Consider the following 23,454-nt stretch of genomic DNA (forward strand, 5'->3'; position numbering starts at 1 on the left):
TAAAATAAATTATTTTAATAGCATCTTACTTAAAAACTAATTCCAAACAAACTTGAGTTTATAACCTCTCAATTTAGATGCAAAATAGCGTGACCATGCACCAAATCAAATTCCTTTCATCTAGCATATGCTTGGAATCAGATCCACCCACCAATAATAATGCTATAGTCAAATTCTCAACTAAACTTTAGTTACTTCACCTATTCACAATATGCAACGTGTCCATTTCCTCTCACTATTTATAACACCTCTTCCCCCGACTTAGTAAACACACACAACACACTCTCCAGCATCTTCTTCTTCTCCGATAGGTAACTTTCAGTCCTCACCTCCCAAAAAAATGTCCAACCCTAAAGTTTTCTTCGACATGAGCGTCGGAGGCAACCCCGCCGGCCGTATTGTCATGGAGCTTTACGCCGATACCACTCCTCTCACCGCCGATAACTTCCGTGCTCTCTGCACCGGCGAGAAAGGAGTTGGCAAAAGCGGGAAGCCTCTTCATTACAAAGGCTCTTCCTTCCACCGTGTGATCCCCAACTTCATGTGTCAGGGTGGTGATTTCACAGCTGGAAACGGAACCGGTGGAGAGTCTATCTATGGAGCCAAGTTTGCAGATGAGAATTTCATCAAGACACACACCGGTCCTGGAGTTCTTTCGATGGCGAATGCGGGTCCAGGGACGAATGGATCTCAGTTTTTTATCTGTACTTCGAAGACGGAGTGGCTTGATGGGAAGCATGTGGTTTTTGGTCAGGTGGTTGAAGGAATGGAGGTGGTGAAGGAGATTGAGAAAGTCGGGTCGAGCTCCGGGAAGACCTCGAAGCCGGTGGTTATCGCAGATTGCGGCCAACTCTGAGCTTATAAAACATAAACATGCAGCATGATGATGTTTCAGCCATAGTTATTATCTGTTTTTGTTTTCGTTTGTTTGATTTCAGTATGTTTTTCTTTTGTGTTACTGTTAGTGTTTGTTCTACTGCTACTATCTTTGGTGAACTATAATGAACTTGGTTGAAACTTAATGCTTTAATTTAAAAATATAAATAATAGATAATTCTTCCTCTTTCTATGTTTGCTTGCCTTATCTCATAGAATTTCTTTTGCTTTTGCAACATAAATATGAAAACTAATTCTCCATATAAAACATTAATTTAAAGGGACAACTTCTCTACCCTCTCAAAAAATTTGGCAGTATATCTTCAACCAATCAGAAAATTCTATTTAATTTTAACATATTTAATTAATTATAAATAATACAATTATTTAATATTTACAAGACATTTTACATTGGAGATAATTTTACCCAACTATAAAATTCACCTAAATTTAAATCGTCCAACTATAAAATTTTATTTCTCAAAAATGTTTATATTCTTACTATTCTCTATCTCTATGATTCAACAAATTTCATACATTTCTTCTAGTAATTTAGACAACTTTACAAATTACATAGTTCAAAGTAATAAAATATAAATCACTTATCATAACTCAGTTGTCATCCAAATTAAATAAAAGAGAGAAAAAAAAATGACACTCATCGTCACAGCGAGGGCCGAACCAGGCCCATGACACAAGATTTCAAAAAATCGAGAGCAATGAAAAAGAGTTAAAAAAATTATACTAAATATAAATAAATATTATATTTGCAAATTTATAACAATTTTATAATTTTTCACTAAAAGTACAAGTTTTGTATCCGTTTATAAACTTTCGTATTGTTTTCACTAAAAAGATAAGTTTTGTTATTACAACTAAAAAAATCGTATATGAATACCATTTTAGTTTTTTAAATATAAATTTTAAATAATATATATAAATTATTTTTATGATAAATTTAGAATTTTTTTAAATTTGGTTAACTTATATATCAATTTCAATAAAATTTTGAGGTTCTTATTCTTATGTTTTAAAATTTCGAGACTATCAAAATATCTCAAACTATTTCGATAGTCAGCCACCGCACCATGCCGCCACCACCTTCGATGACAATCAGGGGCAGATTTATAGACCAGCGAGTCTGGACACGCGCCCGGGTTCAACTCCTTATTTTCTCACTTACACACACTTGCATTATTATTCTAACAGTATTCAACGATCAAGGATTCCTGAAAACACTTAGGTGATCAAGTAAACTATAAATATGAGCTTTAAGGTTTAGAATAATGTGTACTTAAAACTTTAAGCGACTGTTAGACTTTATAATTGTTCTATAGGGCTTAAATACTATATAATCTTCCTTGATGATACTTATATATTCCAGAAGACAAGTAACAGAGGATTTCTTTGACTCCATCATCTGATGGTTCTAGGGTGTTAATCAACCTGAATATGTGTACTATTAGGATGTGACTATCTCATACTCCAAGGTCCTATAATGTTATGTTGAGACTACTACCTCATAGGGCATGTGTTAGAGGACCTTGTTGAATTTATTATATAGAGGTCATCAAAAGTTAGTCATCCCAAATAAGATATGCCTTTTAGGGCATGATCTTCTCATGTTCTACTTTATCTCCTAAGGCTAAGTGATCAAGTATCATATAGATTAAGCCTCAACTAATTTCAAACGTAACCTACACTATAATAAATAATATATTTTATGACAAAAATTTTACCTCAGTCAACCTACATTTAAGGTATGTTTCTTGACTATGCCACGTTTTGATTTCTTAAAAAAGAAATACCATTATTCCCTCGGTTGGGAAACAACTGATAGGAAAAGTTGATAAGGGGTCACGCTTCAAATCCCAACTTATGCTTATTTTACTTTTTGTTTATTTTTCAATTGGATTCTTCCTAATTTTTTATTTCTAAATCAATCAATATAATCTATTCCCTTAGATGTAGGAACAAAATGATAGGAAATGTGTCTTAGGGATCAAGCTTTAAAGTTTTACTCTTTTTTTTTTCAATAGGTACCTTTCTTCTTATTTTTTAATTTAATTTATCTCTTCCCTCGGTTGGGACTTGCAACCTAGAAGAAATACCAGCTTTGTATTCCACATGACACTTTTTTTTAATTATCTATTCCCTCGGTTGGGACTTGCAACCTAGAGGAAATATCAGCTTTGTATTCCACATGACACTTTTATTTAATTATCTATTCCCTCGGTTGGAAGTTCCAACCGTGAGGAAATCTTAACTTTGTATTTCATCTAGCGCTCTTCTCTTTTAATTTTAATTTTTATTTTACCTATTCCCTCGGTTGGTTGGTCCAATGGAGAGGAAATCTCTTTTGTATTTATTTTCAAAAATTAGACTTTAACTTTTCATTTATTTTTCAACACTCATTTCATTTTCATTCATTTAGAAAGTCGAATTGTCTCTTAACAAAACATACCCTATGCAATTTTCATCTTCATCTTCTTCATCTAAACGCCCTAACGTGTTTTTAAACTCATTTTCCATCATCTTTTTTGAAACGTCATCTACTCCAATACACGAGACTTCATTTCCTCCCTTCGAACGCCATTAATTTCATTGAAGCGCCAATGAAGCTTGAAACGAAGGAAAGATAACTAAACTCAAACGAAACTTTCTCCATCATTGTCGCATCTTTTTCATCACATTTTTCGGTATGTAACTCACTTTATGTATGTATGTATCTTATAAATTTTAGTTTTTGTTGTTATGGATTGCTTATTGCTTATAAATTATCTTCACGCAAGTTACCTTTTCTATTTCTATTATTCCAATTATGTTGATAAAAAGGAAATAAGTTTTTTATTTTTACTGTTGGTGTTAACAAAAGTCCATATGTACCATGAGTCAGATTAAGTTTCTTTGTTTATGTTGTGCTAAGTAAAATGTTTATGAGGTTGTTCTTATGAAGTGCTCTTAGGAAGTGTTAATGTTGTGTTAAGTAAAATGTACCATATGTACCATGAATCTCAGATTAGGTGTCTTTATTGATTTGTGTTTAGTAAAATGTTTATAAGGTTATAATTATGAAGTTCTATTAGAAAGTATTGATGTTGTGTTAAGTAAAATGTGTCATATGTACCATGAATCTCACATTAGGTGCTTTTGTTGATTTGTGTTAAGTGAAAGTTTATTGTCGTTTTTGCTATTTAAACAAATATGGGTGATTCATCCACCACCTCTCCTACAAATGAAGGTCCTACTACTAAGACTAAAAGTATAAAAAATTCTAAATGTGTCACAATGATGATCAAGTTTACAAAAATCTGCAACGTAAGTATTAGGATGGCGATCTATTTTAGTTTAAAAAGTGGTAGGTGTTATGATAAAAACGTTACGACATTCAAGATTTATGTGAAATTACTTTGTAGAATTAACGCGAGCATTTTGTTAGAAGATAAGTGTCTGTTTGAACTTGAAGTGAAAACAAGTAGGGGATATTATCTATATTTTAGTTTGATTTTAGAAATCTTTGTGGGTATCGTAGCCTCCAAGCACAAGTTATGTTAGAGCAAAGTGCTTAAGTCGATATTTCAAGTCTTTGGAAATCTAGGGTGTGTCATAACCCCCTAAAAATGATACATGTGGGGGATGAACGCCTTGTGTGAGGTGCTTTGAAACGTCAGATGTAATGTTAAATTAAATAAATTTGAAAACTATGGTGAAAAATAATGAAGTGCCTAGTAATATGATATTATCTATATTTTAGTTAGTTGAGATGATGTGTTTTCCTTTCTTGAACCTTTGATATTTCATCTCTTATTGTGTACAAACGTCTCATTGTACATGCAAGAAACTTTTCTCGCAAGTTTTTCAAGACAACAGTTGGCGTAATAATTATTTTAAGATGACTAAAATAGTCTTACATTGTTTAAAAGTTGAAGTTAAGAGTAATTTATATTCGACACTCATACACCTTAACCTAACGAGTTACCGTCTTTAAATGACACTCATACTCCTCAATCTAACGAGTTATTGTCTCTAAAGGACAAAGTCACGAGGGTTATTACACTCATACTCCTAATATTATATTTTAATTTGTTTTAATTTATTTAATAGTAAAAGTGTTAATGACATGAACGTAAAGTTTGATATGACTATAATATAGACATCAGTTTTTGGTTATTTGCAAGCAACACATGCTCAAGATCTTCTTCTTGTTGTTTCTATTGATGGGTTATGCCAACCCATCTCATCGGTAGAAATCGTACGATCATTAGATATCGCCCTATGATTTCTTTATTTCCTATTGGTAAGGTTTGTCTTGTTTGTCGCAAGACGTGCTTGGGTAATTTGGGGAACATGCAATTCATTCTCAGGAGATTTCACGTTTCAAATACTGGTTGACTTTGTTAGGATGTCTTATTTGATATATTTCGGCAGGCTTCAGAGTATATGTGAAGAGAAAGGTGCCCGTAAGTTTTTTTACTAACTCACAATAGGGAGAGATCAACGCTTAAACCAATAAATATTCTGGTGTATAGTTAGGTAAGAGGAAACATACATATATAGACTTGACTAGAGTTTTATCACTGATGAAACTAAGAACTATAGGTTTTACTCTGAGACATATAGCCCTAAAAACTAGCCCTAAAAACTACTTCAAGTAAAATTGTGCAATATGAAGAGAAAAAAAAATATGTTTTCTGATAATCAACATATTTTTATACTATTTGAATTTGACATTTTATATTTTTTTTTCTTAATACAAAAAACAGTGAATCTTCATCAAGAGTTCAAAGCTCGTGCATAGTATTTATTTAATATTGAATCATAATATCTACTCCTATTTAAGTATTCAAATGTTTTTGTGAGGAGTATATAAATATAACTAGCTCATAATTGAAAAGAGTCTTTTTTGAGCTTTGGGTGGTATGTTTACTTGCCGGTTATGACCTAGTATAACTCTATAACCGAGTCTATTACAAAATCTAGTTTCTTGCAGCAGAATGCAAATGGTGTGGCATTGAGCGATTGGCATGTGATGTGTGGTTGGAAAGGAGAAAGTTTTACAGCAAATCTGAACAGGTTCAGTTCACACATACTACTACATACTAGTAGTAGCCGGAAGGTGTAATTATTTTTTGTGATTGTCGGATTTTCTTCCCACCATAAATGAATTGCTGTCTCTCTCCCCTCTACCTTGACGGCAATCATAATAACCACTCATCAAGTAATGCCAGGCCACCATGTTTCCACTTTTAGATTCACTTTCATAAATTTCATTACTCTCAAGTCTCATCTAGTAGTACTACTACTATAATTGATTTTTTAAAATTATTTTTTACTTAAAAAAATAAAAGTTATATAGACGGTAGGATGATTTTTTTTCTTACTATTATTTATACACAATATAATTGTGTTGTATGGACCTCCTAAAGATACACACATTCAATCACATATCCATTCGTAATAAATAGATGGAAATTTCTTTGGCCACCTCCCAACCTTCTAGCCCATCTCTGCTGAAAAACTCAAACTACCCCTGACTTCGGAAATGCATTTCCGAAATGTAAGAAAAAGGTGTTTTCGGAGATGCATCTTCGAAAGCGCCATTTTTTTTTAAAAAACTTGACTTATTTCGGAAATGCACTTCCGAAAACACCATTTCGGAAGTTCATTTTCGAAATATTGCGCGTTTTGCAGATTAAGCAAAACAGCCCCCCTCCCCCCAAATCATTTACCCTAAACCAATATCAAACTCAACTCCTCTGAGATTTTCTGCTAACACACTTCCAAGGTTGCATCAAATGCTCCAATCACCTTGCTATACTACATTCAAAAGCCCTCAAATCACTCAATTTGTAAGTTCTATATTTGTTAGATCCATATTTCAAATGCATGTTAGGGTTGTTTTCAATTGCATAAATGATATAGGGGTAGGTTGTTAGTAGTATTTAGGTTGTTTAGAAGCATTATGGGTTGTTTTGAAGTTTGATTTTGGGGTCTGCCATTGGAGGTTGCAGAGAAGTTCTGCGCAGGGGTGTTTCGGAAGTTCATTTCCGAAAACACCTCCATCCCAGTTTTCGGAAATGAACTTCCGAATTGTATCAGAAGTGCAATTTTTTTTTGTTTTTTCTTTTGTCTCGCATATTAATCGATTTCAATTGTTTACAGGAACATGTCAGGCAACCAACCAGCACGCATCAGACAGGGTAGAGAGACCCAGACTGCGTCGGCTAGACGCGAGCGGGCGGCGGCGCAGCTGGCGTCGACCCAGGGACGGGGGCAGGGCCGGGGACGCCGTGTGCGAGTTCCCGTGGACGTGGGAGAGGGTACCTCTTCATCTGGATCTAGGAGTCGGCTGGCTCAGGTATCTTCTTCCCGCCAGCGAGAGGAGGAGGAGGAGGAGGTGGCAGTGCCATACCTTGAGCCGGAGGGGGTACCGGATGTTGACCCTCCACCTGGGGAGGAGGATAAGCAGGAGGACAGCTATCCGGGAGGGCCCATTGACACTTTCGTGCTGATATCCTACCGCAACCACGTCGCTAGGCGTATCTGGGAGGGAGAGGTATTTTTTTAATTTAACCGTTTATAATTTAGACGTTTATTCGATATTTTCTTAACGGTCTATTTAACATATGCTTTTATTTGTTTTTTTTTGTAACAGGAGAGAGATCCTTTGAAAATGGTGAACCATACCCGAAAGATTTTCAGTCTGTTTAAACCAGCAGTTGAGTGGTTTAACGACGCGGTGCGAGGTTCAGGGCTTAGCGGGCTCTGCATGACGGGGTACACCACCATCAGCCACGGCATGCAGGGGCATTTGTGGAGCGCTGGCACAAGGAGACGTCTTCTTTCCACTTGCCGGTTGGGGAGATGACGATCACCTTGCATGATGTGCAGTGTCTTCTCCACCTGCCCATCAGGGGGGCGCTGTTGACCCACTCCCGGATCCAAAGGGTCGAGGCCAGTCAGTGGATGGCGCTCTATTTGGGCATGGAGCCCGAAGTTGCTGACTTTGAGTGCGCCACGACATCTGGGCCTCATATCCGGTTCACCACACTGAGCCGCTATTTCGAGCACCACCTGGACGCGGCGGCCGATGCCGAAGCCGCGGATGACGATCTATTCACACAGTATCACCGCGGCTGCGCTCTTCGGTGCTGGTACATGCATGTGGTAGGCGCTGCATGCTTTGTGGACAAGAGTGCAAGGTACGTCGACGTGACCTACCTCCGCTACTTCATGGACCTGGATACCGTTCACCAGTGGAACTGGGGGGCAGCTACTCTGGCATACCTCTACCAGAAGCTGAATGAGGCCTCCAACTGGAGGACGAGGCAGTTGGTTGGATCCTGCACACTACTCACGGTACGTTTCATTTTAATTGTTTCGTATTTATTTATGTTTCGTATTTGTGTTTCGTATTTACTTATGTTTCGTATTTATTTAAGTTTCAGAGCTGGATCATCTCCTACTTCTCCCGCATCCACGGTTTCCACATCGATCCTGCGTACGTTGACGCCATGCCCAGGGCCGCTAGATACGTTCTCCAGAGGGGAACAATGCGGTGGGACCATACCGTGGGTACCTGGACAGCACGATGCACAACGACATCACCTGGAGACCGTTCAGCGACTACACTCAGATTGTCCCCTTTGACGGCATATCTCTATATTCTGGCTGGTTGGCATGCGGGACTACCATCATGGTCTGGTATCTCCCTGAGCGGTGCATGCGGCAGTTCAGATTCGTGCAGATGATACCCAGGTCACCCTTCGAGGCTGCTCCCGACACAGTGACCAGAGTGCAGCTCACTGCCATGTAGGACGATTGGGAGCATCATGTGGTACCGGAGGAGTACCGTCTCATGCGGGTCACCCAGGACTGGCACAGTGTGGAGGGGTACGTCACATGGTTCTACCGGGTGTCCCATTCTCTGCTGACACCCGACGCTCCCGGCGCTCCTAGGTCAGCACACGAGGAGATCTTGGAGAACCAGCAGGCCGAGGATGACCACGCCATTGATATCCTGCCGATCTGCCAGCAGATAGAGATGCTTGGGCGGGACGCGTTGGATCGAGGTGTCGTTCATCAGGGCGGTCCAGAGGCAGCCGCCGTGATGGAGATGATCGTCACTGATTCGGGCCGTGCGGCGGCATACAGGCGGCAGAGGAGGGCCCAGGGTGAGAGGGTTAGGCACACCCAGTAGTGGTCGGGTTTATTTATTTTTTGTTTTCGGATTGTATCTTTAGCACACTATTTTTATTTGGATTTGGATCGGCTTGTATATATTACTTTTTTTATCATATTAGTTTTTTCTATTTATATGTCATTTATTTTATTTCCCGGTTTCCTTTAATTAAAAATACGAGACTGTGAAAAACATAAAAAAAAACCAGTTTCTGCATAATTCGGAAGTTCATTTCTGAAACCCCCCAAAATCTGAACAAAGGTGTTTTCAGAAGTTCATCTCCGAAAACACCCCCTATGAGGTGTTTTCGGAGATGCACTTCCGAATAGTGAAAATTTTTTTTTAAAAAAAAAGTGCTTCGGAATTTCATTTCCGAAGCAGGAGTAATTTGGGTTTTTCGCTTGGGGTGACCCTCATAGGGAGGTGGCTAAAGAAAAAACCTAAATAGATTTAGTACAAAATATGACGGTGCAATTATTTATAAATTTGAAAATTTAGGAACACAAAATTTTGAAATGTTAAATTGGAAACAAAACGAAAGAATTTGTGGCTTAAAACAATTGCTTTAGAAATACATTTCATGAAATATTTCTAAAAAAGTTTTAAAAAAATATATATTTTAAATATATTTAAGATTCTCTTACATAGTACGGGCATTATAAATGTGTGGGTCAGTAGAATTACAATAGAATCAAATAAAATAAAATGCGGTAGGGGTGACAGTCTACCCAATTAATTCGTCCATCAAATTCAATTCAACCGTTGTATTTGTTTGTTTTACTTAGTTTCGTTTGAATTTATTACTTTAAACTGTGAACTCCATCATTTGAGTATATTTATTTTTTTCCAAAATACATGACTTAATTGATTGTTTCGAAAAAAATACTTAAATAATCATTTACAGTAGTACTGTATTAGTGGATTCAGATTTACTTTAAAGTAAAAATTTATTGAATTTAAAATAATACGACTAATATTAATTAGATGAATTTAAAAATGTAATAATGTTATATTAGAAATTTTAAATTGATCAACTATTGAAGGACAATTTTTTTATAAATAAATAAATTATTTTAGAAAAATTAGGATTTCATTTTTATGAATGGAGTCTGATTAGAATTTATACATTGAATTTAAAAGTATTTTAATTTTGTTGAAGTGTTATGGAATTTTAAAATAATTAAATTTAGGTATTGCTAAATTCGGGATGTGTTGAATTCTAAATAAAATGTTAATTAAATATTTTTTTTTTGAAATGGTAAAACTGAGGAGTTTTTATTCAATACGATTTATAAATATTTTTTTAAATAAATATAAATTTTCTAATAAAAAATTATTAGTAGTTATTCATTAGTAGTTCAAACATATAATTGTAGTAATATACTTTAATCTAAAAAATATGTAACAAAAATTGTTTTAAATTAATTAGTTTTAAAAAAAAATAATAGTGTGTGTTATTTTGAAATATTTGTATTCTACTTTTTATTCATTAAAATAGTAATAAAAATACATCATTATTTAACAATGACATTTCAATAAAATTACTACTTTCTTTCTTATTATTTTCATGGTTGAATTTTATTCCCACATGAAAAAGTGATTTTCATCATATTGCATTAAAAGCGACAGTTGAGAGTTAGGAGTGTGTATCTATTTTGAGTTCATTTCTTCTTTTGCTTTCAACTATTTATGTCATTCTTCATTCATTACGTTTTCTACTATCACACTCACTTCTCATTTTCTTTGCATTTTTCAACTTGATTTCCAATATTCATGGAGTTGCTTGGGAAACTCTTGTTTGCATCATTTCTCATTCTTTCACTCATCACCGATGGAACAACGGCAGATACAATGCTCACTGGAACTGTCATCTGTGACCAGTGCAAAGATGGCCAGAGATCTCTTTTTGATTATCCTGTTAATGGTGAGATCTATGTCCCTCAACATCATTTTTCTTTCATGTTTATGTTTTCAACTTACAATACTAATATGATATGCTCCCTTAGAAGTAAGCATTCTCTCTTCCCAAAAACATTAAGGGATGAGATGCATCTAACATCAGGTCACCATCTCAACCGTAAGAATCTTTACGATTAAGAGAGTGATCTGGTTAGTGTTAGATTTGACAAAAATAAGAAAAAAACAAACCTAAGTTGAGGTCACTATCTCGGTCGTAAGTTCAAATAATACTATGAGTATCTACAAGATTATTAGTTGTTAGAATTTCAACTAACTTTTAAAAATTGATATACCGTCAACCATAAGAGACACTTCTCGACTAAGACATCAACAACTTTGACAGTTGGAAAAAAAACTTTGTTGTAATTATTGTTATGTATTTTGAGATGAACCCATACTTTTTCAGATACTCACATGTTATGAGGTGAAAGTGCAAGTTTTCTTTTCACAACTTTTTCATTGGTTGATCAATAAATAGAGAGTAAATACAGTTGTGGCCAGCTAGTTATGGCCACAATCTATTTATTAATTTCATATGTACCTATGTTGTAAACTTTTTTGACCAAAGTTAATGTCTTTCACACCCCCAAACCATAACCTGTTGTTTTCTGCTACTACAGGTGCAAAAGTAACTCTGTCATGTAGTGACAGCAATGGTCAAATAACAATGTCAAGAGAAGAAACAACAAACTGGTTTGGAAGTTATACGATGAGGTTTGACGGTGCACCGGATTTAGGTGGTTGTTCTGCACATGTCTCAGGAAGTAATAGTGGACAGGGAGGAGGATCAATGAGTTGTAGTGAAGCTTCTGGTCCTGCTCAAAATCCTAGACTCATGTTTAGGATGTTTGACATGGAAATGTATGTTGTTGATGCTCTTCTCGCTCAGCCTCCTCAACCTATGCAATACTGCTCAACATCTTCCAAACCACCCCCAACACCAACTCTGCCAACACCAACATTGCCACCACCGACATTGGCGCCGCCGATTTCTTCACCTCCTCATTTCAACTTACCACCAATGCCACCACTTCCGCCACTACTCCCAATGCCGCAACTTCCACCGATACCTCCATTAGGTCCACTACCGCCCATGATCTTCGTAGAAGCTTCAGCATGTCCACCACAGTAAGTTTATAACCGTTCGACTAACTACTGGTACTATGTTTATATATGAATAATAACTTTGTAAACTGTTTGATAGGACGTGGATGATGCCGGAATACGAATGCTACTGGAGGGGAGTCAACAGAGACACTAAAGTAGCAGTAGCTTTTGGAATGGTTGCAGCAAGAAGATATGGAACAGACATGACATTGTGGTATGGATTGCAAGGGAGAGGAGATCCTTATAGGACTCTTCTGAGAGAAGGGATAACTGCACTTCTTAACTCTTATAACAGCATTCAATTCTCTTATCATCCACTTGGTGTAATCCAACACATGAATTATGCATTGATGGGCTCAACTAGGGATGTTCTTGTTACTGCTTTACACTTCATGAGGGCTAACTCTGGTGAAACTGGAAATGTTACTTGCAAATTCACTACTTGCAATTAATTCATGCATGCTAGAATGTTAATTTAATGATATTATATATATATAAGTTTTATGTACTGATCTATAAAGGAGATTTGGTGTTGTATATATGGTTTTGAATATGTAACAAATGAGACATAGTTAGTCCCATTTTCATAATCATACATACATTACTTATTATCTTAAATGCAATTTAGTTGTAGCTAGCAATACTATAAAAAAATGCAAAGATATTTGAAGTTTTAACATCAATAAAAAAGATTTTAGGCTGATGCATCGGCAAGCAGAGGAACACCAGTTTGATTTGCATAACTCAGAAGAAGAAAAAATTAGTTCAAGCAAATGTAAATGTCTTCATGCTAATTAGTAAAAGAGGTATCTCATAAGAAACCGTTACCATTAGCTAAAATGCAAACATCCATACTAATCAATACACTGCATGTTTCTTCTAGTTCTATCAAAATGACTTGTCTTTTAAGGTTGTGAAATCTAAAAGCTTCAAGCTGTTGGAAATTATGGGCAGCATTTGAGGCCTCCTAGTTACCATGGACATACGAACTAGAGCTCACAAAGACAAAGTTATAAGGGCAAATGATAGAGCAAACTCAATTTAGATGCTCTATTATGCGTGGACATACCCGAGCAAACTCAATTTGGATGCTATATTATGTCAGGTGAGTGGACAGACCGTAAGTCTAAGACATTGATCAATTTTATGGTCAATACTCCAAGTGGGGATATGTTTGTAAAGAGTATTGATGGTTGGAGCTACAAGAAGACCGGATTGAAGATATTTGAATGGTTAGATTGTTCAAGTGATTAGAGAAGAAAATGTCGCACAGGTTCCGAGTGACAATGGTAGCAACCAAGTCTTGGCAGGTAAGAATGTTCTACATTGATGCTTTCTCCTAATGTGATCAATATTAATTTCTTGTTGAATTCATCTACGACACTTCTACAATGATTCAAACATTGGGGGGAGGGGGGCGCACGGCATATTTGCATACCTTTTGCAATTAGAATGAAGGAAAACATGTCCCCTGTTAAGTTAAAGCTCATTCTTTAGTTAATTTAGAATGACATGCTCAATAATAATTAGTTATTGCATTTCAATTTACAATTGAGTGGTGAACCGTGTATAGAAATCAATGTCCTCATTTGCAAGTCATTGCAATAAAAGTGTTAAGCCTAACATGCAACTCGATCATCAGGAGGATGTGAGCATAATTGAAATACTTTTAAGCAAATAAGTTTAAAATTAATAATTTTTTTATATAAAGTTAGATTAGAGCTTGTGTGATTTGAAGTTAATTATTTATAAAAAAATATAATATAGATTCGTTTTAAGAAGATAAGCAAGCTAAATCGTCAAAAGCTACGTGACTTGGTTTTTGTGGAGTACAACCAAATTTTTAATTTTTTGGAGGTCATGTGAAAGTTAGTTATAATTTAGTTGGAAAAAAATAAATAGAGGACTTATTTTATTATAGTTTAATCATTACAAATATTGTATGAGATATTTTTTTAGTTACGATTTAACTCTATTCTATTTAATATCTTGTGTGGTAGTCTATCTTGTATGCCTTAACTCTATTCTATTTAATATCTTGTGTGATAGTCTAACTTGTATGCCTTCAAAGCAAGGTCATGCTATTAATATTAACTCATAAATATTATATTGTATAAAGAAAATAACAAACTCATGTCAAAATAAATAACATGAAAAATATATCTATTTTTATTTTATTTTTGTTACACTTACATAAAATGTGATCACATGAATTTGATTATGAAGTTGTGTAAAAAAAATGTACATATTGTGAATTACCTAGTAGAAAATGTATCTGCAATTTGTGTTATATAAATATTTCTTCATATTTAGTGGTTTGTTTAGTTTCTTTGTTAAAAAATCTTGTAACTACAAATTCAACAAATATGTAACTATCTATCTAAATTAATTTTCATCTTATCTATTATTATATATTTTTATGTTAGAACTACAAATTATATCCTCAATTTTTTTATTTTAGGTTCTTTATTGGTAAAATTTTCATTGATAATAAATTACTTTGTCATTTAGAGTGTATTTGGATGAGACAATTAAAAAATTTTAAAAAATTTAAAATTCTAAGCAATTCAAATGATTTAATTGAAATTCATTCAATTTTAAATTCTTTTGTTTGGATGAAGTATTAAAATGATTCATTGTTAAATTTTTTAATCATTATCATCAATTTTAAAACTTTTGGGCCAAATTTAAAAAATGAAAAATAGGGACTAATTGAAAATTTTAAGGGACCATTTTGTAAATTTGGAAAATTATTAAGACTTATTTGCAATTTTATGAAAAAAAATTAGATAAATTTATAATTTTAATAAAATATTGGACCATTTTGCAAATTTAGAAAAATTAATAATAAACAATTTAACACTCAAGTTATGAAGCAATTTCAAATCCTTTACTTTTTGGTGTCATTTGAAATTCTTTAAATTTAACTTGAATAAAATACTTCATAAATTTACATCATTTTAACAATTCTCATATTTTTTCATCCAAACAATGGATTTTGGTCAAAATCATTTTTAATTCCCTCAAAAAATTATTTTCCTCATTAAAATGCTTCTTCCAAACACACTCTTAATTTTAAAATAGAATTTTTGTTAACCACTACAGCATTTACAGCATTTTGGGGTTCAATGTTAGCACACCATTATCCAAGATTAACAACCTAGAGTCCGTGTTATTATAAACAACTTCAATAACCACTATAGCATTTTGGGTTCAATGTTGCACACCATTATCCAAGATTAACAATCTAGAGGCCGTGTTATTATAAACAACTTCAATAATTGAGCTTTTTTTAATTTTGATTAGAAGTCGGTTTTCGGTACTAACTCTAATTGTTGCTTTCTAGAAAAATAATAAGCCAATAACAAACTGCAGTGGCTCCATGCTCTAACAAGGATAATGATATAATATTGGCTCATGCTCTAACAAGGATAATGATATAATATTTTGCTTTTTCAAAAATAAAAGGATGGATTAAATGATTAATGTTCCAATACAAGTGCTCAAAAATAAGTTGGATCCATCTGAGACAAAAATTACATGTAATACTAAATCAGAATGAGACACTATCCTTTTTCATGTTTTTGAAGTATAATCTTAAGATTGTATGCAAAAATACATCTGAAACATACCTTCCAAATTCAAAATATTCAAAATAGATAGGTACATGTAGGTCTTTTGTTGGACATGAAATATCCGTCAAAAAAATAACTATGCCCTGCCAAATCATTCCAAAAAAATAACTATGCACTGCCAAATGATTCATTGGGCTCCATACCGCATCATATTTCTCCATTTGTCCTTCAAATCAACCTGATAAACAGAATTTGATTGACATTAAAAGCATAAGTAGAAACAAAAAAATAACAATACATTTTAATTAGACTTACTTCAGTTCTCTCTTCAAATGTATACGCATTAAGGATTAGTTTCCATTTTCCTATGCCAAATCTGAATAAGAAACAAAATTAAATTATGAAATTGTACCGAAAGTCTATCAAAATAGATACAAACATTATAGCCAAATCTGAATAAGAAACAAAATTAAATTATGAAATTGTACCGAAAGTCTATCAAAATACATACAAACATTATAGTAACTTGATGAGTTAAAACAAATGCATACGTGTTTACGCCGGTTCTTAGGGTATCCTCTTCCAATTTACTCCATTTTTTTGGTTTTCTCCTTTTTATGATGTTTTTTGGTTCATACGGCTTCAATGGAGAATGTTTCCTCCTCTTTGGACTAGGCAAACTAAATTTACTAGCCTGTAAGCCATCTATCGAATCATCCCACTACAAAAAATAAGCAAGTTTAAACATACGTCCAAATCAAAAAATATATATATGTATGTACCACTAAAAAAATATAAAAGGATCGTGAACGAAATGTCAAACGAGATGAAACCCTAAAATCAAGACACCAGGTCTGTAGGGTGAGGATTGCCCACATGTTTAGACTGAATATTATCCGATAAGACTCTTAACACACATCCTCACGCCTAGGATAGGACATCTGTAGCGTGGAAATAAATGATGGATAGCCTGATAGCGGAAACCAAATAGCAAGTGGCACACCGGATCTTAAACCAAACTCTGATACAATCTTAAGAAATGTGGTTGAACCTAACCCATTCCTACAAAACGGTTTTGTAGGGATTGTGCAACACCATATTGTTGCATCAAACTATTGTCTTATAAGAGTCAAAAACGAATAAACCAGAAGAACAAAATTTACAAAACACAGTCAAGGTTACCTCATGAGTTCGAGCAGTACTATTTGGTTTCATCAAGTTAGGGCGATGAGCATCACTTTGATGAACAGAAGTTGTCTCATTAAGATTAGTCTCGTTATTATTACTACCCTGGCAAGCTTGTGCGTTGGGCAAGTTTGCATCCAAACTCGGGTTTTCCATTTGTGGCTCCTCATTCGTGTCCTCAATTACCAAACCAGAATCCTTGGCCAAAGTTTGCAACTCCACAGAACTACACTTAAGAGATTCCCCATTCTTCGTCTTCTCGTTAATTGGCAAAGTGTCCGCTTTTCCGCAAGAGGCTGATAAATCCACTTTCTCAACATCAACAACAGTAGTAAACTTCCCTTCAGCCTTCTCATTGTCTTTCAGAATTTCTATCGGAGAAACTTAAAATGGAAAAGAAAAAAAAAAACACCATTAAGATTAAAACTACTAAAAAGCAAACAACTTTCTTTTATGATTCACAATTCAGAAAGTGCAAGACAGAAAAAACTAACCTTTCTCATGTTGTTTCTTCATCTGCAAGCCACCCACACTCGAATCCAACTGATTCTTCGCAGCTGATTCAAGAAAAGAAGGGCCTAAATCCTCCCAAGCTTCAGCCAAAAAAGCTTGCACCTTTACAATCGCGTCTCTTCGAGTAAACGGAATGGAAGCAAGCTTCTTCCTAACTTCCCCATCCAAAAGCGATTTCTCAATCTCACTTTTCCATTCTTTCAATTCATCTGATAATAGAAAACTACTTCCCTCGTTATGCATATCATGAACCCTAACTTCCCATATCCTCTTTACCGCTTTGCCGTAAATAGGGTTTGATATTCCTGCGTCAAGATGCTTGAGTGTAGATTCAACTGCAATACTACAATAAGCGGCTTTCATGGCAGCAGCTATTGAATTTGAATTTGGATTTGAAGAGTCGTGACAAAGTAACAGTTTTTCTAGTACCTCAAAAATCTGGAGCATATATTCTGGGATAAATGCTTCCGACAAGGCATCTTCGAGGGTTCTGAGGATGATTGTTTTCTTGGTGCGGTAATCGGTATTGGAGAGTGAGATTTTAGAAATAAGTTTGTTGATGAGGTTGGTTTTGATGCTTGATTTTCTAAGAAGATGTTCCAAACACCAAACCCTAATTTCTCCATCCATTTTCTTCTCTTCCAATGTTTTTCAAATTTCCCCTTTTCTTTCTCTACTCGTTAAACAAATATGAGTTTTTTAAATCAAAGATTTTGATTTGGAATCTTGTGTTTCAAATTTTGTGTTTAGGGAATGAAAAGACAGCCAGAGACCTCCGTAAAAGTTAAAACCCAAAGAGTTTGAATTTTGCGACCCATTTAAATTTTAAATATTTTCATCTAAATATTGAAATCTTTATATCTCTTATTTTGTGACAATAATCAATTAATATCATTTTATTTTATCATATTTAATTATGTATTAAATTATTTATTTTTAAAATATTTTTAAAACAAGTTAATCTAAATAATTTTAGCTTTTTTTTAATGAAATTTACCCTCTTATTTGATTTATGTTGTCGAATGGATAAGTAAGTAATATTGTAATCTTTCTACGTCTTATTTAAGAGTGATGATTTATTTTGATCTCTCGTAAAAATTACATAACCCAAGCTAGTCCCTCACAAAATAAAAAGATCCTATTTAATTTTTTATAAAATTTAACCGAATCATATTAGTTATTCTATTAATTTTTTTTTTAAATCAGTTTTTTCCTACTTTTAAACCATTAATGAACAAACACGTTGAATTTTATTTTTTATTTTTTATTTTTTAAATACCAAATTAATTTTTCACTTTAATTTCATTTTTAAAAAATTATGAATTAATAATATTAAAAAAAATCAAAATTGTTACATATAAGAAATTGAACCCAAGACTTTTAAACAACATATTAAGTCTTTATCACTAGGCCAACATACATTTATGACAAATAATTCTCATAATTTCTAGTAATAATAAATAATTATGAATTTAAAATTAAAAAAAAACAAAATTTTTACCAATGGAGTGTCGAATCTAAGTCCGATAGATGATAACCACTTTACAACTAGACAAATTAATTTCTATTGTTAATATTCTTAATATAAATACTTAACTTAATAATTCGGAACAAACATTTGCTTATTTCAAATAACACACAAATAAATAGTATTTATTAATTTCAAATAATACACAAATTTAAAAATAAAATTAATAAAATGTAAATCCTCAATATATTTAATTAAATTTAAATAACACACAAATTAATATTTATTTATTTCAATCTAATTCAACGTGGCAGTCCAATCACGGTTTAAAAAGTAAGAAAAAACTGATTTGAAAAAAATATTAGCAGAAGGAATAATATGGCCCGGATAAACTTTATAAGAGATTAAATCGGATTTTTTATGAAAGACTAACTTAAATTATGTAATTTTTGTGAGGGATCAAAATGGATCTTCACTCCTTATTTAATGTTTGCAATTGAATCAATTAAAAAAGAAAGATTTTATTCACAAAGAAGAAAAGTCTTTTCCAATTGAATGAATGAGTAAGTAACATGGAAAAGTAATATAATAATCTGTATACTTTTATTTAGTCTTTGCAATTGAATTGATTAATAAAAAGTTTTTGTAATTGAATGAATGAGTAACATGTAAAACTAATATTGTAATCTTTATATCTTAAACTACTAGAGTATGAAATGTATATAAAAGATATATAAATTAGGTAGATTCGGTACGTCAGAAATATATATTTTAATAAAAAAATAAAAATAATTAAGTTATCATCTATCAATGTTTTTATATATATTGCGCAATATCGTTATAAATAGTAAATAAATATAGTATACTAATGATTAAAAAATATATATAAAAAATATACAAATTAAGTAATTTCGACCCGTAAGACATGTCTATTTTAAATAATCTCAGCCCGTACTTTATAAAATAGATATTTTACTATCATGTGAGTTTATAAAGTATAAACTCAAAAACATACATGTCAAACATAATCTTATTAATAATGAGTGTCTTTTTCAATAATCTATCCAATGAGGTTGTTGGATTGTGTTTTATTTTTTAGTTTTTAAAAATAATTTTATAAATTAATATTTCAGATCTATTTTGTCATAGAATAATTAATGATTCTAAAAAAGTATGTATGACAAAATTTATTTGATAATTTATTTTAAAAATATGGTTTGAAAACTAAAATAAATACAATAAATAAATTATATTAATTTGATGAATATTGTTGAAATTAAACTTGAAATTTTGAGAAATTCTCTATCGCTACACAATGATAATGAAGAAAACAAGAAAGAAAATTTGGGAAGAAAAATATTAGGCTATGTTTGGATAATTTAAAACTAACGGAACGGAGCGGAGCGGAATGGAATATAATGGAGTGGAATGGAACGGAACATAAATTTCATTCCATTGTTTGGGTATTTTACGATGGAGCGGAACTAATATCTCATTCCAGTGTTTGGAAATTGGACGGAGCGGAAAGCATTATAATTTTTTAATTCCATTTTTACCCTTTTCCTTCAAAATATATAGATTATTAAAAAATCACATGGAAATTTCTAACTTTTTCTTTTTGCTCTGTGATTTTAGAAGGTATTTGAAATCTTGTATAGTAATTTTCTAATACACATTAGAACAATAATAATAAATATTTGAACCATCATCATTTAAAACAATTTCATATACTTTATTTTTATGTCTTAATTAGTTATCGATAAAAATTAAATAATAAAAATTACATTTAATTATAGATTTATATACAAATAAATCAAATTAATTTTTTTATAATAAATCAAACAATGTATCAAACTTAAAAGAAATCAATTAATTTTTTTTATAAAAAATTAAATCATGTTATGTTATGTAGTAATGAATGGGCATATATCTTAATGAATTAGTAGAATGAATAGCAGTATCAACTATTTAACGTTATCATTTTCATGAAAAGTAATATGAATGGTATATAAGTTATCAAAAAAATTGATTACGTTAGGTATAAATATTGAAAAAGAAATAATTATGTTAGACATATATAGTTTTTTTTATCATATAAAGTTTTTGTTTTAACGAAGAATTTCTAACTTTTAAAATTTATTCTATAGCAGAGCTTTTCCGTTGTATACTGCTGTTACCCTAGGATTTCGACTTACCAACAAATGGGCAACTTGGGCTCAAAATTGGTAATTGGGCCTCAATTTGGTAAAAAGGCCCTAAATTGGTAATTGGGCCTCAATTAAATAACTACATTGCCATTTGGGTCGAAGCGGTTCGACTAAGTAATGCTTAGTAGTCGAAGCTGTTCGACTAGAAAGATTATCAGAGGCTTCAGCGTTCGACCAAAAGTATGCGAAGACTTAAGAATTTTTGCTGCAGAAACTGAAGTTGAAGTCGGAAGGTACGAGAAGTTAAAAGGAGACGGTTTTCAGCAGTTACAAGTGACGTGTGGAGGCCTTATATGTTGAAGATACTGCATGTCGAAGACACGTGTCGGCTGATAATCAGTCGACCGTTAGTAGTAGTTATTTTATTTTTACTATTTAAGCAAGTTCAATAGGAACAGTTTAGGGGTCCGCATTTGCTACAAAAACACAAGTAAACTCAAAGCTCTGTGCAATAATGAGTGACGAGTGCAACTTTGGAATGTACGTCTGCGTACCAGTTTAAATTACGCAATCATTTTACGTTATATTTCATTTTCAGTGCACATTTACTGCTTTCTATTGCTTTTAGTTATTCTAAAGCCTTTAATTTCAGTATTTACTTTTACTTTAAAGTTATTGCCATATTTAATACAAACTAGATACACGTAATAAACAAATTAAAGCAATCAGTCCTGGAATATTCTAGTTGATTCCGCAAAAGTAACCTTTAAAAAGGAAACTAGCGCTTGTTTACCATTTTTCTGGGTAAACAAATTGGCACGCCCAGTGGGACTCGTCGATTGCTGTTTATTTTATATTTGTTAGTGAAATAGTTATGTATGATATTAAGAAGTGGTCGAAAATTAACTAACATGTCTGAAGTTAATACAAATGATTCTGACCTTTTTGGAAATCAAGGAGTTGTTCTAACCGGAACAACATCACAAAATGCCGCAAATTCATCCCCAGTTAGAACAACAAATATTGGTGGATCGACGGCAGCAACATTGGTATCGTCACCAATAAATGTACGGTCACCGTTTAACCCATTACGACCGCCGTTTCATGGAATGATGCCTCCACCAGGTTTTAACCCTCAGTTTGGAATGCCTACGTCTATGATGCAAGGTTTACACACAAATCCTTCATTATATTCTGACAGCATGATGGCAACAAGTACATCGAATCCAGGGGGTCGACTTATGGGCATAGGTTACAATAATCAGGCTTTGCCATCTTTAAGTACTACGTCAATGTTGTCAATTCGACAACAAATAGACGAAAGTAATCATGAAATGGTGAATGCCCTTACTCAACAAATGGGAACTGTTTTTACTCCCATGATAAATAACACGAACCAAAGTTATGAGATATTGGCTGGACAAATGGCCAGAATAGCAGATTTTTTTGGAGCACCCCCACAACCGAACCTTCCGACGCCACAAGGGTCGAACGTGAGGGTAGTCGAACCTACAAACAATGGGGACCAAATTGAACAAGAAGTCCCTAATAGTACAAAGACATCAGGATGCTGATCAGGTTCTTAGAAATATCCAGCAAGATGTCAATGTTGGACATAATAATATCTCTAATGTAGTCGAACAAATTTTAGTTCAGAATGGAATAAACGTAGGTTTGCACAGGCCAAATTTTGTTTCTCCATTGTCAGAATATGTAAGGCAAACGGAGTTTCCTAGGGGTTGGAAAATCCCAAAATTTACCAAATTTGCTGGTGAGACTGGTGAGTCGATAGTCGAACATATTGCTAGGTTCCAGACGGAGGCTGGAGAATTAGCAAACAATGAAAACTTAAAAATGAAGTATTTTCCAAGTTCTTTAACAAAAAATGCATTTACTTGGTTCACGACCCTACCTCCACGATCTCTGTTTTCATGGAGCCAGTTAGAACGTTTGTTCCATGAGCAATTTTATATGGGACAGTCGAAGATTAGTCTGAAAGAATTAGCTGAAGTAAGGCGAAAGGGTGCAGAAACAGTCGATGATTACTTAAACTGTTTTAGATTATTGAAAGCTAGATGTTTCACACAAATTCCTGAACATGAGTTAGTCGAAATGGCTGCAGGTGGGTTAGAGTATTCCGTAAGGAAGAAATTAGACACCCAACACCTGAGAGATATGGCACAACTGGCAGACAGAGTACGCCAGGTCGAAAGGCTCAAAGCTGAAAAGGCCAGAGTTAGTAAATATCATAAGAAAGAAAAGATAACCTATGTTACTACAAATGAGTTCGACTCTAATAGTGATAGTGAATACGAAGAAGGAGAAGTAAATGTGGCTGAATTGAAGCCAGGACCACCATATATGTGCAAATTACTTAAACCTTCAAAAGATAAAAATCTGGTCGAAAGTAAAAATGAAAAATTCTCTAGTAAAACATATTCA

General features: G+C 33.4%; 3 protein-coding genes across 4 annotated transcripts; 2 read left to right on the forward strand and 1 right to left on the reverse strand.

Annotated features, from left to right (window-relative positions):
- The first annotated feature begins 261 nt into the window (after positions 1-261).
- Positions 262-1,067, forward strand: LOC131660465 (peptidyl-prolyl cis-trans isomerase). The gene has a single exon (XM_058929706.1). It carries the CDS (start codon positions 341-343, stop codon positions 854-856), a length of 516 nt encoding a protein of 171 aa, XP_058785689.1. The 5' UTR covers positions 262-340; the 3' UTR covers positions 857-1,067.
- Positions 1,068-10,762: 9,695 nt separating this feature from the next.
- Positions 10,763-12,699, forward strand: LOC131655012 (uncharacterized). The gene is made up of 3 exons (XM_058924919.1): positions 10,763-10,982; positions 11,638-12,145; positions 12,222-12,699. Exons 1-3 carry the CDS (start codon positions 10,832-10,834, stop codon positions 12,574-12,576), a joined length of 1,014 nt encoding a protein of 337 aa, XP_058780902.1. The 5' UTR covers positions 10,763-10,831; the 3' UTR covers positions 12,577-12,699.
- Positions 12,700-15,176: 2,477 nt separating this feature from the next.
- Positions 15,177-18,134, reverse strand: LOC131655013 (uncharacterized). 2 transcript variants are annotated; one of them, XM_058924920.1, is made up of 5 exons: positions 17,379-18,131; positions 16,882-17,267; positions 16,251-16,420; positions 16,015-16,075; positions 15,225-15,937 (listed from the first exon to the last, which is right to left on the reverse strand). In XM_058924920.1, the coding sequence occupies exons 1-5, from the start codon at positions 18,025-18,027 to the stop codon at positions 15,887-15,889; spliced, it is 1,317 nt and encodes a 438-aa protein (XP_058780903.1). In that variant the 5' UTR covers positions 18,028-18,131; the 3' UTR covers positions 15,225-15,886. The 2 variants fall into 2 exon arrangements, with proteins under 2 accessions (XP_058780904.1, XP_058780903.1); XM_058924921.1 differs by lacking the exon at positions 16,251-16,420 and having other exon boundaries at positions 15,177-15,937; positions 17,379-18,134.
- Between the last annotated feature and the right edge of the window lie 5,320 nt (positions 18,135-23,454).

Source organism: Vicia villosa, linkage group LG3 (genome assembly GCF_029867415.1).
Source record: "Vicia villosa cultivar HV-30 ecotype Madison, WI linkage group LG3, Vvil1.0, whole genome shotgun sequence".
Lineage (NCBI taxonomy): Eukaryota > Viridiplantae > Streptophyta > Magnoliopsida > Fabales > Fabaceae > Vicia > Vicia villosa.